The following is a 15,288-nucleotide window of genomic DNA, read 5'->3' as shown; positions in this document are numbered from 1 at the left end:
AGGTGGGAAAGGAGTTTGAAGAAGGACCGCAAAGTCAAGAGCTGGGAAGAGAGTCTGGAGAAGGACAGAGGAGTCTAGAGGTGGTAAAGGAGTCTGAAGAAGGACAGTGAAGTTCAGAGGTGGGAAGTGAGTCTGAAGAAGGAAAAAGGAGTTGAGAAGCGGGAAAGGAGTCTGGAGAAAGACAGAGGAGTCCAGAGGGGGGAAAGTAGTCTGGAGAAGGACAGAGGAGAACGAAGGTGGGAAAGGAGTTTGAAGAAGGACAGCAAAGTCCAGAGGTGGGAAGAGAGTCTGGAGAAGTACAGAGGAGTCTAGAGGTGGGAAAGGAGTCTGAAGAAGGACAGTGCAGTTCAGAGGTGGGACAGGAGTCTGGAGAAGGACAAAGCGGTCTGGTAAAAGGGGATAGAGGAATATAGGAGCCTTGCAGAAAACATAGGGTTTTGGAGGAAGGGGGTAGATGAAACTGGAATAAGGAGGAGGAGTCTGAAAGGTACAAAACACAGGATTCTAGGGAGGAGAACAGAGTAGTCTGTCAGGGGAAAAGCAGTCTGGAGGTGGACAGTAGAGTCTGGAGGAGGAAAGAGGAGTCTGGAGGAGAAGAATAAAGGAGTCGAGAGGTGGGAAAGGAGACTAGAGAAGGACAGAGAAGTCCAGAGGTGGGAAAGGAGTCTTGAGAAGGACAGACGAGTCCAAAGGTGGAAAAGGAGTCTGGAGAAAGACAGAGGAGTCTAGAGGTGGGAAAGGAGTCTGAAGTAGGACAGAGGAGTCCAGAGATGGGAAAGGAGTCCGAAGAAGGACAGAGGAGTCCAGAGATGGGACGTGAGTCTGGAGAAGGACAGAGGAGTCTAGAGGTGGGAAAGGAGTCTGGAGAAGGACAGAGGAGTCTAGAGGTGGGAAATGAGACTGGAGAAGGACAGAGGAGAATATAGGTGGGAAAGGAGACTGGAGAAGGACAGAGGAGTCCAGAGGTGGGAAAGTAGTCTGGAGAAGGACAGAGGAGAACAGAGGTGGGAAAGGAGTTTGAAGAAGGACCGCAAAGTCCAGAGGTGGGAAGAGAGTCTGGAGAAGGACAGAGGAGTCTAGAGGTGGGAAAGGAGTCTGAAGAAGGACAGTGAAGTTCAGAGGTGGGAAGTGAGTCTGAAGAAGGAAAAAGGAGTTGAGAAGCGGGAAAGGAGTCTGGAGAAAGACAGAGGAGTCCAGAGGGGGGAAAGTAGTCTGGAGAAGGACAGAGGAGAACAGAGGTGGGAAAGGAGTTTGAAGAAGGACAGCAAAGTCCAGAGGTGGGAAGAGAGTCTGGAGAAGTACAGAGGAGTCTAGAGGTGGGAAAGGAGTCTGAAGAAGGACAGTGCAGTTCAGAGGTGGGACAGGAGTCTGGAGAAGGACAAAGTGGTCTGGTAAAAGGGGATAGAGGAATATAGGAGCCTTGCAGAAAACATAGGGTTTTGGAGGAAGGGGGTAGATGAAACTGGAATAAGGAGGAGGAGTCTGAAAGGTACAAAACACAGGATTCTAGGGAGGAGAACAGAGTAGTCTGTCATGGGAAAAGCAGTCTGGAGGTGGACAGTAGAGTCTGGAGGAGGAAAGAGGAGTCTGGAGGAGAAGAATAAAGGAGTCGAGAGGTGGGAAAGGAGACTAGAGAAGGACAGAGAACTCCAGAGGTGGGAAAGGAGTCTTGAGAAGGACAGACGAGTCCAAAGGTGGAAAAGGAGTCTGGAGAAAGACAGAGGAGTCTAGAGGTGGGAAAGGAGTCTGAAGTAGGACAGAGGAGTCCAGAGGTGGGAAAGAAGTCTGCAGAAGGACAGAGGAGTCTAGAGGTGGGAAAGGAGTCTGGAGAAGGACAGATGAGTCCAGAGGTGGAAAAAGAGTCTGGAGAAAGACAGAGGAGTCCAGAGGTGGGGAAAGGAGACTGGAGAAGGACAGAGGAGTCTATAGGTGGGAAAGGTACCGATACCAGAGAACCGACCCAGAAACCGTGCACAGAGGGGGTACTTGGACCCTGAAGCCAGGACCCTAACCAACGGCCTAGCTAATTAACCAATTGAGAGCAGGATTTTAGGTCCTGTCCAAACCAAAGTCCCAAAAGCAGACAACCACCCACAGAGAGGGATAGGGCAACCGTCAGGGCCCGGTAGATCCCACGGGTCAGCGTCAGCGGGCAAGGCTCCTCAGGCACACAACAAGCCGGGAGCAGACTCCCGTGTTCCATACCGGGAAGTCCAACACAAGCAAAAACAGTGCAGAGGGAAAAGACGGCGACCACCAGCCCGGGTGGGGGACCAGAGTACAACCGGCCGAGGCGGCCGCCTACCAGCACCTTGGTTTACCAAAAGACTTGTGTGATTTATTCAACTGTGAGTAACCCAACACCCCCTGGTATGTCCTGGCGCGCAAGCCCCTGCCATCGTCATCCCCTGCACAGAGCGACTGGGCCCCCGGGGCAACCATCCCTACCTACGGAGGGGTTAACATCCGGCTGCCATTACATCTCCCCCGGGGTGTCCCACAACAGCAGCGGTGGTGCCACCTTTCACCGGGTGGCGTCACGAACTGAATACGGCCAAGCCCGTACAACTACGTCCCCCTTTTCATTTGACGTGTCCGCATGACCCCCGGGTCCGGAGGATCCCTCGAGCCACACACAGCGGGTCCGTATCCGAGCAGCCCGGCTGCTACAGGCGTGGGGGCGGCACACCCCAACAACTGGTGTCACGAACAGGATTGTACCCCATCCACCTACCTGGTGGAAGTGCGCCTTGTTTTGGACAGTCAGCGGTGATCCGTTGCAAAATTTTGAGAAGTCGCCATTTTACCGCCATTTTTAGGCGCGAAAAACAACAGCCCAGCGTCTTCTCCCCCGAGAAAGGGCGCAAAGCTGAAGCCCCGCCCCCTGGGAACGAGGCCGGAAGGAAACAACACCCTGAATCCGAAAATGAAACTAGCCAGCCACGTAAGCAGCCACATGAGGGAGTGCTTGCAAAAGACCAAGGGGGAGAAGCGGGAAGATGTCTGCACCTAATCCGGATGGCGGAGTAGCGCCTGCCGCTGGAGTGGCGGTGCCCCGAGGCGGAGTGGTGATTCCCGCGGAAGAGCAAGAATCAGATCGCTTACCACTGGAAACCGCTGCCTGGCTGGAGCGCGAGCTAGCGAGATTCTGTGTCCTGGTGCGATCGCAGTCGCTGCAGCAGGTGTTGGAATGGAAAGCGGAGGTCCGGAGAATGGTGGCCGTGGTGTGGGCCCGTGAGAGCCGTGCCGCCCATGCAGCGCCGTGTCGGGAGAGAGGTACGCAGACCCTCCCGACCTCGTTGACCTGACCGGAGCCCGTTCCCTACGCGGTGGGAGAGTGCCGGCCGGCACAGCCTCCCGGAGCGACAGCATCACCTGCTATACCACCTCCATTCCCGATGGAAATTCAAAGCTCCGGGATGTATTGCAGCTGGTCCAGGGGTGCTGAACCAAGGGTGCCAAGTGAGCCATACGATCCATGCAGCAGTGGTAGCGGAACCCCGGCTACCCCAGTTGTGCGAGTCCCAGTTGGAACAGTTCACCGTTAACAGTTCCTGATGGTTTGAAGAAGTTTTTACAGTTTTAAAAATGGACCAAGGCCGTGAACTGGCAGGCCAACCCAAAAACTATTGGGCCTTGTAAATAATCCCTGACCACCCTTCTTATCCCGCCGCAGTCTCTGGAGAGGCTGATTGCTGATTGGAGGAAGGGCCTGCGGTAGAGTAGGCCGAGTCCCAGTCACTATTGAGACTGGTGACTACTCCCCAGGCCAGGGGTCCCTGGACTTGGGGCCCATGACAAAAGACTGCCGGGTAAGGAACTTTTTACCCGGCCCGTGTGGGCGACACCCGGACCTGTTCCTGGACTTGGGCAAAGGGGTGCGCACCAGTGTTTAGCGGTGGCACCAGGGGGCAGGTTGTTTTGGGTGGGGGTGTGGTGAGAACTGGCCCAGTCCGTCCCGTCCCGTTTTAGATGTGTAACGTTTAAGAAAAGTGCCTTCCGTAAGGAAAGAAAAAGAAAAATTGTACAAATGTTATACTTGTTATCCCTGTTTTATTTTTCAATTGCAGTTCAAATAAATGCTGGTGGTTGGACAGCCCGCGGACGGTCTGTATTAAACCAAGGGGGAATGTGACGCCCTGGCAGAACCAGGTAGTCACACAAAAGGCCCCCGCATAACACCATCCCTAAAGGGGTTACATACAGCCGACCTGAAACCCTAGCCACCCCCCTCAGGGCAAGACAGACACACCAGTGGGCGGGACCAGGTGGTTAGGAAATGCCCACCTAGGGGTCTAGACAGCCCGGGGCGGGAAAACAAGGACTTGAAGTCTGGAGTTCAAGTTGAGAGGAGTGTGGGCTAGAGCTAGGTGTATCTCCAGCGGAGGTGAATGTCAAGTTGACTGGCGCCAGGGTTGGAGCCCTGGTGCCTTGGCTAGGTGGCAGACGGTGGTCCCCGTCATCAGGCAACGGGAAGACGGCAGCCGGAGATCCGAGGTGGACCGGGACAGGGTTGCAGCCCGCCGGTACCGATACCAGAGAACCGACCCGGAAACCGTGCACAGAGGGGGTACTTGGATCCTGAAGCCAGGACCGGAACCAACGACCTAGCAAATTAACCAATTGAGGGCAGGATTTTAGGTCCTGTCCCAACCAAAGTCCCAAAAGCAGACAACCACCCACAGAGAGGGATAGGGCAACTGCCAGGGCTCGGTAGATCCCACGGGTCAGCGTCAGCGGGCAAGGCTCCTCAGGTACACAACAAGCCGGGAGCGGGCTCCTGTGTTCCATACCGGGAAGTCTAACACAAGCAAAAACAGTGCAGAGGGAAAAGACGGCGACCACCAGCCCGGGTGGGGGACCAGAGTACAACCGGCCGCGGCGGCCGGCCACCAGCACCTTGGTTTACCAAAAGACTCGTGTGATTTATTCAACTGTGAGTAACCCAACAGTCCCTGATACGTCCGGGCGCGCAGGCCCCTGCCATCGCCATCCCCTGCACAGAGACACTGGACCCCGGGGCAACCATCCCTACCTACGGAGGGGTTAACATCCAGCTGCCATTACATTTCCCCCGTGATGTCCCACAACAGCAGCGGTGGTGCCACCTTTCACCACACACCATGGGTGGCGTCACGAACTGAATACAGCCAAACCCGTACAACTACGTCCCCCTTTTCATTTGGCGTGTCCACGTGACCCCCGGGTCTGGAGGATCCCTCGAGCCACACACAGCGGGTCCGTATCCGAGCAGCCTGGCTGCTACAGGCGTGGGGGCGGCACACATACAGGAGTCTGGAGGAAGACAGAGACATCAGAAGGCATAGAGGCGTTTGGAGGAGGACAGAAGAGTCTGGAGTTGGAGAACAGAGGCATTGGAAGGCATAGACGAGTTTGGAGGAGGACAGAAGAGTTTGGAGTTGGAGGACAGAGGCACTGGAAGACATAGATGAGTTTGGAGGAGGACAGAAGAGTCTGACGTTGGAGGACAGAGGAGTCAAGAGGAGCTTATGTTGGCCCTGATGAGGACAAAGGGCTGTGGAGGAGGACAGATATGTCTGGATGAGGGGTCATGGGGTCCTGGATGGAACAGAAGTGTCTGGAGAGGACAGATAGCTCTGGAGTAGAGGAGTCTGGTGGAGGACATATGAGTTGAATGGGATTTGGTGGACTGTAGATGGAATAAGGAGTTTGAGGGGGGTTTGGAGGTTTTTTGTTTTTTCCTCTCTCCTCAAAGAACATAGATGAGCAGGCATGTGTGTATAGTGGGGGATGAGGAGTAAATGAGCATTGAGCTATCTAAACTGTACGGCCCACCATCTGTAGAGGGCATCAGTCTGGGGTGATCCCACACTTTCTACCCTTTGTTGGGGCAGATGGTCATCTCTCGCTTTGGAGTACATTTCCATGGGACAGGGTTGGGGTGACCTCTGGGGCAGAGTGTTCACCTTTCTTCCTAATATGATGCCTCCACAGAGGGGGACTTTCGCCTCGGCATTAGGGTACGTCCTTGAGTCCCATGATCTCTAATATCTGCTGCACACCTACCCCGTTATTACCCCGAGCAGCCGACAAGCAGAAGACCATCAGTCCGGACCTCATTTACGTAAACAGAAAAGAAGCAAAACATGGCGTCTTGGAGGCGTCCAGCCATTAGGGAAGGGAGGGATTTCCTTCCTGACGCTTTAGTGGCCACTTTCTGGGCTTGTTAAAAAACATCTGAGGAAATATCTTAACAATGACAAGGTGTCTCAGCCAAGAATGACTAATGTCACATTGTCCTGCCCCTTCCTGCCCGCCCATGTAAATCGATTATCCAGACCCGCTGCTCGATAATGGACCCCCCAGAAATGTAAGTCCTAAATCAGACGCTAAATAAATCATTTTGTGGGATTGACTTTAGCTTTGGAGATGACTGGAGAAGAAACGTTTCCATCACTGAGGACCATGTGAAGTGCAACTCCCAATGAGGTAGGAGCAAAAACCGCGCCAGGGAGGGTTTACCCCCCCATCTGCTCCTTGCCCTCTCCGCCCCTCCATGTTCATTACTCCTGGTATCACGTATACTTACATTTACACTGTTTTCAGCAGCATCTGCAAAAGAAAGACACAAATGTGCTTAGATATAACACTGTACCCCCAGTACATCAAGATGCTGATTGCACAGCATGATTATTGCACAGGTGCGCCATACCAAGATGCTGATTACACAGAATGATTATTGCACAGGTGCAACATATCAATATGCTGATTATACAGGATGATTAGTGCACAGGTGCGCCATATCAAGATGCTGATTGCACAGCAGGAATATTGTACAGGTGCGCCATATCAAGGTGCTGATTACACGGCATGATTTTTGCACAGGGTATAGACAATGGGCTGTTATATGTCCCAGGGCATGATGTGACGCCCTGGGCAAGCCAGGGGTCACAGGTCACACACCAACACACCCTACATCCCAGTCAGGAACATCAAAGCTAACCAAAAATCCTTGTTGCCTTCCTCCAGAGGCTGATGATTCACACCAGGGGGTGGGCCAGGCGGTTGGCTCCGCCCACCGAGGAGTTCACAGCTCTGGAGGCGGGAGAAACCAGGCAGTTAGAGTTTGGAGGGAGAAGTGGAAGGAGAGAAAGCTCAGGGAGGAGCTGGAGTGAGGAGCTAAGTGGAGGAGTAAACAGCTAGTTTAGCCCAGGCAGGGCTTGAGTGAAGTGAAGGAAGAAAAGTGGTAAAGGAGGAAAGCAAGAGTGGTGACAGGAAAGAAAGAAAGCCTGAAGTAGTCCAGCTGTGTGCAGGACCGGGTCAGCAAGGTCAGCAACGACGGTGACTGTCCAGAGGGGTGACTGTTCGGGAGTTCCTGGAAGGACCGCGGACGGGTAGTGACCCGGCGGTCTGGAGCAGCGTGCAAAGGACAGTCAGCACCAGGTCAGGGGCCTCTCGGACCCCGGCAAGGCTAGGAGTCGCCATAATTTGCCGAATCCGTCAGTGAAGGGGACGTCGATCCCCCAACAACCAAGTCCCTATTGAAGGCAACAGTCCAACCATTAAGGAGGAACACCGCCACCGCCAAGGCACCAGTTCCTCAGGGCCAGCGTCTGCGCGGCAAAGTAGAGCTCCTCCGGTCCAGCTTGAAGCCGAGGAGCGGGTTACCGGTGGGAACCCATCGCTACCAACTTAGAAACATCAGGTGCAGGTCAGAGGGACATCACCGTTACCTACTGGGAGAGCAAGTGCAGCCGTCCGTGGGAATCGTCTTTCCAGCCGTGTGGTTTACCGTAAAACTGTGTCAACGTCTCAGGCTGAGTGAGTACCACAGTGCCGCAAGGCACAGCGCTGCCCCCGCGTCCCTGCGCCCACCAGGCCCTGCATCTCCCACCTCACCACTGGGCCCCGGGATCACCAACCCCTACCCACGGAGGGGCAACACAACAACTTGCTGCTTCACACCATCACTCCCGGGATCCCCACACCGAGCAGCGGTGGTGCTAACAAATCACCACAACCGTGGGTGGCGTCACGGACAATAAACTATCCCCACACCCAACAACCCCCCTTTCACTCACGGGCGAGGAGTGCCGCTCGAGAACCCCCGGGATCCGGCCCACAGCTCGAGCCACCACTGAGCAGCAGCCGCCGGACCCGAGCAGAAGGGGTGAGCGTAGTGTGCTGACACCCTCCTCCCCGCCCGCGACAACTTGGCGTCACGAACAGGATCTTACCGCTCTGCCGTCTGGTAGAGGTGCGCCTTGTTACCGCCGGAGGTATCCGGCAGAAAAATTTCAGAAGCCACAATCTTTGGCGCGAAAAGTTCCCGCTCGAGCGGCTTCTCGAGTAGCGGAGGCGCGAAGGCCAAAACCCCGCCCCGAGAGAGGAGGGGCCGGAAAAGAGCTAAGGGGGACGCGATGGCGGCTGGCTGCATGTGAGAGCAGCTATAAAAGCAGGGACGCCAGGGCTCTGCAGACATACCGTTCCTGGAAGAAGAAGCCATCATGTGGATGCCGTCCCGCGACACCGTAGCCCCCGCGCCTGGATCCGCGGCGTGGGTGGAAATCCGGACCGCGCAGCTCTACCAACGGCTGCAGGTCAGGATGCAACTCCTCATGGAGGAGTGGGAGACCGACATGGCGGACGTTATAGCCACCGTGCGGAGACGCGAGGAGGAAGCGGAGAAAGGGAGGGTGAGTGACCCACGTCCCGATGCCCTGGAAGGGCCGGTCATCGCGGCTGCGGGGCCCGGTCCAAGCCCTCTCCCCCCGTTGCCTCCCTCGCCACCCGTCTCGGAGGCCGTGACCCCGCCACTAGGCCTGCTACCACCGCAACCGGTAGCAATACCCAGCGTCCCCGCCCAGGCGGACCGACCTGTAGCCGGAGCCCGTAGTAAACCGGAGGTGTTACCGTGGAAGATTCCGAAGGCTGAACCGGAGGCATCCCCTGAAAAATCCCCCGAGCCGGAGCCGATGACCCGCTCCGAGCCGAAGGCCCAGCAGCGGAAAGCCCCTATGCCCATCCCCCACACCTCGGCTGAGGTAGCGCCGGGTTGTTGCTGTAAGGCAGAGCCCAAGGCCAAGACACTGCGGGACACGCCGCCCAGATTCCTGACAGTGGGCAACGTCCAGAATGTCCCGCGGGGCCCGACCCGTGCGCCGGAGCTCACAGCAGCGCCGCATTGGGATAGGGAGCCGGTACCGCTGGGCCTGGAAATCGCTGAGAGGGAACGGAAGAAGGCCGAGCTGGTGGCCCGAGCTATTAAAGAAAAAGAAAATCTCCGACAGGCCACGTTCCGTGTCCGGGGCCCATTGTACGTGGGGCAGGTGAGGCGGTTTGATGTCCGCCGGGGCTACGGGTTTATCTATGAACCGGGCCTGGAGGCCGAAGTGTTTGTAGCCCGGCGGGATGTGAATGCCCACCTGCCTGAAGAGCATCCCGGCCGCAACCTAATGCCGGGAGACATCGTGCAATACACCCGGCACTGTGGGGAGCGGGGGTGGTTCGCGCTGGACGCTAAGTTAAGGGGCAGCCAAGAGTCCCGAGTGAGCGCCGCGCCCCCTCCCTTGGAAGGAGTGCCTGAGCCTGAAAGTCTGGAGTAGGGCAGCGGATGCCCGTTGCACCGTCCCCGTTGGGACCACCATTGTGTTTATGTTTGAAAGTTCTGCTAATGATGAAAATGATACCGAGTACCTAACCTGATTGTCAAGAAGTGATTTGCAACCGGCTGGAGCCGGCACCGTTGTCCCCGTGGGGACCGTTTAAAAGTTTTGCATGGAGGACTATCCATGGACAAGCCCGTGAACTTGCAGGGCAACCACAAACGTTAAGTGGCTTGTAAATAAGTTGTTTGCCATTACCGTTTCCGCAATTCCGTCTCCGGAGAGGCAGGTTGGAGGGAGGGCCCTCAGCAGAGCAGGCTGGGGCCCAGCCACCAAAAGAACCGGTGGCTACCCTCTGGAGGGGAAGGACAGATCCCGCTCGGGTAATTTGTGCTGGACTGTGGGTCAAGGGGTGCTGCCTGGGCTTTAGGGGCAGCATCAGGGCCAGGTTGCTTGGGTGGGAGAGAGCGGAAACCGTAACCGTAAACCGTTTGCAACGTTTAACAAATGTGCCTCCCGTTATGGGAAGATCCATTAAAAATGTTTACATGTTATTGTTTTACCATGTTATATTTTTCAGAAAAATAAAACCGGTGTTGGACGGGCAGCCCGCGGACAGTCTGCATTTTGCTAAGGGGGAATGTGACGCCCTGGGCAAGCCAGGGGTCACAGGTCACACACCAACACACCCTACATCCCAGTCAGGAACATCAAAGCTAACCAAAAATCCTTGTTGCCTTCCTCCAGAGGCTGATGATTCACACCAGGGGGTGGGCCAGGCGGTTGGCTCCGCCCACCGAGGAGTTCACAGCTCTGGAGGCGGGAGAAACCAGGCAGTTAGAGTTTGGAGGGAGAAGTGGAAGGAGAGAAAGCTCAGGGAGGAGCTGGAGTGAGGAGCTAAGTGGAGGAGTAAACAGCTAGTTTAGCCCAGGCAGGGCTTGAGTGAAGTGAAGGAAGAAAAGTGGTAAAGGCGGAAAGCAAGAGTGGTGACAGGAAAGAAAAAGAGTGGAAAGCCTGAAGTTGGTCCAGCTGTGTGCAGGACCGGGTCAGCAAGGTCAGCAACGACGGTGACTGTCCAGAGGGGTGACTGTTCGGGAGTTCCTGGAAGGACCGCGGACGGGTAGTGACCCGGCGGTCTGGAGCAGCATGCAAAGGACAGTCAGCACCAGGGCAGGGGGCTCTCGGACCCCGGCAAGGCTAGGAGTCGCCATAATTTGCCGAATCCGTCAGTGAAGGGGACGTCGATCCCCCAACAACCAAGTCCCGATTGAAGGCAACAGTCCAACCATTAAGGAGGAACACCGCCACCGCCAAGGCACCAGTTCCTCAGGGCCAGCGTCTGCGGACAAAGTAGAGCTCCGCCGGTCCAGCTTGAAGCCGGGGAGCGGGTTACCGGTGGGAACCCATTGCTACCAACTTAGAAACATCAGGTGCAGGTCAGAGGGACATCACCGTTACCTACTGGGAGAGCAAGTGCAGCCGTCCGTGGGAACCGTCTTTCCAGCCGTGTGGTTTACCGTAAAACTGTGTCAACGTCTCAGGCTGAGTGACTACCACAGTGCCACAAGGCACAGCGCTGCCCCCGCGTCCCTGCGCCCACCAGGCCCTGCAACTCCCACCTCACCACTGGGCCCCGGGATCACCAACTCCTACCCACGGAGGGACAACACAACAACTTGCTGCTTCACACCATCACTCCCGGGATCCCCACACCGAGCAGCGGTGGTGCTAACAAATCACCACAACCGTGGGTGGCATCACGGACAATAAACTATCCCCACACCCAACAACCCCCCTTTCACTCACGGGCGAGGAGTGCCGCTCGAGAACCCCCGGGATCCGGCCCACAGCTCGAGCCACCACTGAGCAGCAGCCGCCGGACCCGAGCAGAAGGGGTGAGCGTAGTGTGCTGACACCCTCCTTCCCGCCCGCGACACATGACACCTCCAACAGTGGCACAAGACTGATTCTTTAGAAGCGGCACAAGGTACGATATGGTCTCCCCCGTGCTGCGATGCCTGCACTGCTGCTCTGTTTGATCAGGACGGAGACCTTACTGGTCTGCAAATGATGGAGATCCCAGAACAGAGACCTTACTGGTCTGCAAATGATGGAGATCCCAGGACAGAGACCTTACTGGTCTGCAAATGATGGAGCTCCCAGGACGGAGACCTTACTGGTCTGCAAATGATGGAGCTCCCAGGACGGAGACTTTACTGGTCTGCAAATGATGGAAATCCCAGGACGGAGACTTTACTGGTCTGCAAATGATGAAGATCCAAGGACGGAGACTTTACTGGTCTGCAAATGATGGAGATCCCAGGACGGGGACCTTACTGGTCTGCAAATGATGGAGCTCCCAGGACGGAGACCTTACTGGTCTGCAAATGATTGAGATCCCAGGACGGAGACCTTACTGGTCTGCAAATGATGGAGATCCCAGGACGGAGACCTTACTGGTCTGCAAATGATGGAGATCCCAAGACGGAAACCTTACTGGTCTACAAATGATAGAGATCCGAGGACGAAGACCTTACTGGTCTGCAAATGATGGAGATCCCAGGATGGAGACCTTACTGGTATGATGGAGATCCCAGGACGGAGACTTTACTGGTCTGCAAATGATGGAGATCCCAGGATGGAGACCTTACTGGTCTGCAAATGATGGAGATCCCAGGACGGAGACCTTACTGGTCTGCAAATGATGGAGATCCCAGGATGGAGACCTTACTGGCCTGCAAATGATGGAGATCCCAGGACGAAGACCTTACTGGTCTGCAAATGATGGAGATCCCAGGACGGAGACCTTACTGGTCTACAAATGATGGAGATCCGAGGACGAAGACCTTACTGGTCTGCAAATGATGGAGATCCCAGGACGGAGACCTAACTGGTCTGAAAATGATGGAGATCCCAGGATGGAGACCTTACTGGTCTGCAAATGATGGAGATCCCAGGACGGAGACCTTACTGATCTGCAAATGATGGAGATCCCAGGACGAAGACCTTACTGGTCTACAAATGATGGAGATCCCAGGATGGAGACCTTACTGGTCTGCAAATGATGGAGATCCCAGGACGGAGACCTTACTGGTCTACAAATGATGGAGATCCCAGGATGGAGACCTTACTGGCCTGCAAATGATGGAGATCCCAGGACGAAGACCTTACTGGTCTGCAAATGATGGAGATCCCAGGATGGAGACCTTACTGGTCTGCAAATGATGGAGATCCCAGGACGGAGACCTTACTGGTCTGCAAATGATGGCGATCCCAGGACGGAGACCTTACTGGTCTGCAAATGATGGAGATCCCAAGACGGAGACCTTACTGGTCTACAAATGATAGAGATCCGAGGACGAAGACCTTACTGGTCTGCAAATGATGGAGATCCCAGGACAGAGACCTTACTGGTATGATGGAGATCCCAGGACGGAGACTTTACTGGTCTGCAAATGATGGAGATCCCAGGACGGAGACCTTACTGGTCTGCAAATGATGGAGATCCCAGGATGGAGACCTTACTGGCCTGCAAATGATGGAGATCCCAGGATGGAGACCTTACTGGTCTGCAAATGATGGAGATCCCAGGACGGAGACCTTACTGGTCTACAAATGATGGAGATCCGAGGACGAAGACCTTACTGGTCTGCAAATGATGGAGATCCCAGGACGGAGACCTAACTGGTCTGCAAATGATGGAGATCCCAGGATGGAGACCTTACTGGTCTGCAAATGATGGAGATCCCAGGACGGAGACCTTACTGATTTGCAAATGATGGAGATCCCAGGATGAAGACCTTACTGGTCTACAAATGATGGAGATCCCAGGATGGAGACCTTACTGGTCTGCAAATGATGGAGATCCCAGGACGGAGACCTTACTGGTCTACAAATGATGGAGATCCCAGGATGGAGACCTTACTGGCCTGCAAATGATGGAGATCCCAGGACGAAGACCTTACTGGTCTGCAAATAGTGGAGATCCCAGGACGGAGACCTTACTGGTCTGCAAGTGATGGAGCTCCCAGGACGGAGACCTTACTGGTATGATGGAGATCCCAGGACGGAGACTATACTGGTATGCAAATGATGGAGATCCCAGGATGGAGACCTTCCTGGTCTGCAAATGATGGAGATCCCAGGACGGAGACCTTACTGGTCTGCAAATGATGGAGATCCCAGGACGGAGACCTTACTGGTCTGCAAATGATGGAGATCCCAGTACGGGGACCTTACTGGTCTGCAAATGATGGAGATCCCAGGACGGAGACCTTACTGGTCTGCAAATGATGGAGATCCCAGGACGGAGACCTTACTGGTCTGCAAATGATGGAGATCCCAGGACGGAGACCTTACTGGTATGCAAATGATGGAGATCCCAGGACGGAGACCTTACTGGTCTGCAAATGATGGCGATCCCAGGACGGAGACCTTACTGGTCTGCAAATGATGGAGTTCCCAGGACGGAGACCTTACTGGTCTGCAAATGATGGAGTTCCCAGGACGGAGACCTTACTGATCTGCAAATGATGGAGATCCCAGGACGGAGACCTTACTGGTCTGCAAATGATGGAGATCCCAGGACGGAGACTTTACTGGTCTGCAAATGATGGAGATCCCAGGATGGAGACCTTACTGGTCTGCAAATGATGGAGATCCCAGGACGGAGACCTTACTAGCCTGCAAATGATGGAGATCCCAGGACGGAGACCTTACTGGTCTGCAAATAATGGAGATCCCAGGACGGAGACCTTACTGGTATGATGGAGATCCCAGGACGGACACCTTACTGGTCTGCAAATGATGGAGATCCCAGGACGGAGACTTTACTGGTCTGCAAATGATGGAGATCCCAGGATGGAGACCTTACTGGTCTGCAAATGATGGAGATCCCAGGACGGAGACCTTACTGATCTGCAAATGATGGAGATCCCAGGACGGAGACCTTACTGGCCTGCAAATGATGGAGATCCCAGGACGGAGACCTTACTGGTATGCAAATGATGGAGATCCCAGGATGGAGACCTTACTGGTCTGCAAATGATGGAGATCCCAGGACGGAGACCTTACTGGTATGATGGAGATCCCAGGACGGAGACTTTACTGGTCTGCAAATGATGGAGATCCCAGGATGGAGACCTTACTGGTCTGCAAATGATGGAGATCCCAGGACGGAGACCTTACTGATCTGCAAATGATGGAGATCCCAGGACGGAGACCTTACTGGTCTGCAAATGATGGAGATCCCAGGACGGAGACCTTACTGGTATGCAAATGATGGAGATCCCAGGATGGAGACCTTACTGGTCTGCAAATGATGGAGATCCCAGGACGGAGACCTTACTGGTATGATGGAGATCCCAGGACGGAGACTTTACTGGTCTGCAAATGATGGAGATCCCAGGATGGAGACCTTACTGGTCTGCAAATGATGGAGCTCCCAGGACGGAGACCTTACTGGTATGATGGAGATCCCAGGACGGAGACTTTACTGGGATGCAAATGATGGAGATCCCAGGATGGAGACCTTACTGGTCTGCAAATGATGGAGATCCCAGGACGGAGACCTTACTGGTCTGCAAATGATGGAGATCCCAGGACGGAGACTTTACTGGTCTGCAAATCATGGAGATCCAAGGATGGAGACCTTACTGGTCTGCAAATGATGGAGATCCCAGGATGGGGACCTTACTGGTCT

At 54.9% G+C, this 15,288-nt stretch overlaps 1 protein-coding gene across 1 annotated transcript in view; it reads right to left on the bottom strand.

Moving 5' to 3' along the window:
- Positions 1-15,288, bottom strand: part of PECAM1 (platelet and endothelial cell adhesion molecule 1) — a 76,898-nt gene that overhangs the window by 1,471 nt on the left and 60,139 nt on the right. Inside the window, exon 14 of the mRNA XM_075351495.1 lies at positions 6,572-6,594. Coding sequence (XP_075207610.1) covers positions 6,572-6,594 — 23 coding nt within the window. The remainder of the gene's footprint in view (positions 1-6,571; positions 6,595-15,288) is intronic.

This window comes from Anomaloglossus baeobatrachus, chromosome 5, assembly GCF_048569485.1.
Source record: "Anomaloglossus baeobatrachus isolate aAnoBae1 chromosome 5, aAnoBae1.hap1, whole genome shotgun sequence".
Lineage (NCBI taxonomy): Eukaryota > Metazoa > Chordata > Amphibia > Anura > Aromobatidae > Anomaloglossus > Anomaloglossus baeobatrachus.
Note: the sequence above shows the minus strand (reverse complement) of the source record. Positions and strands in the feature narration are given on the sequence as shown.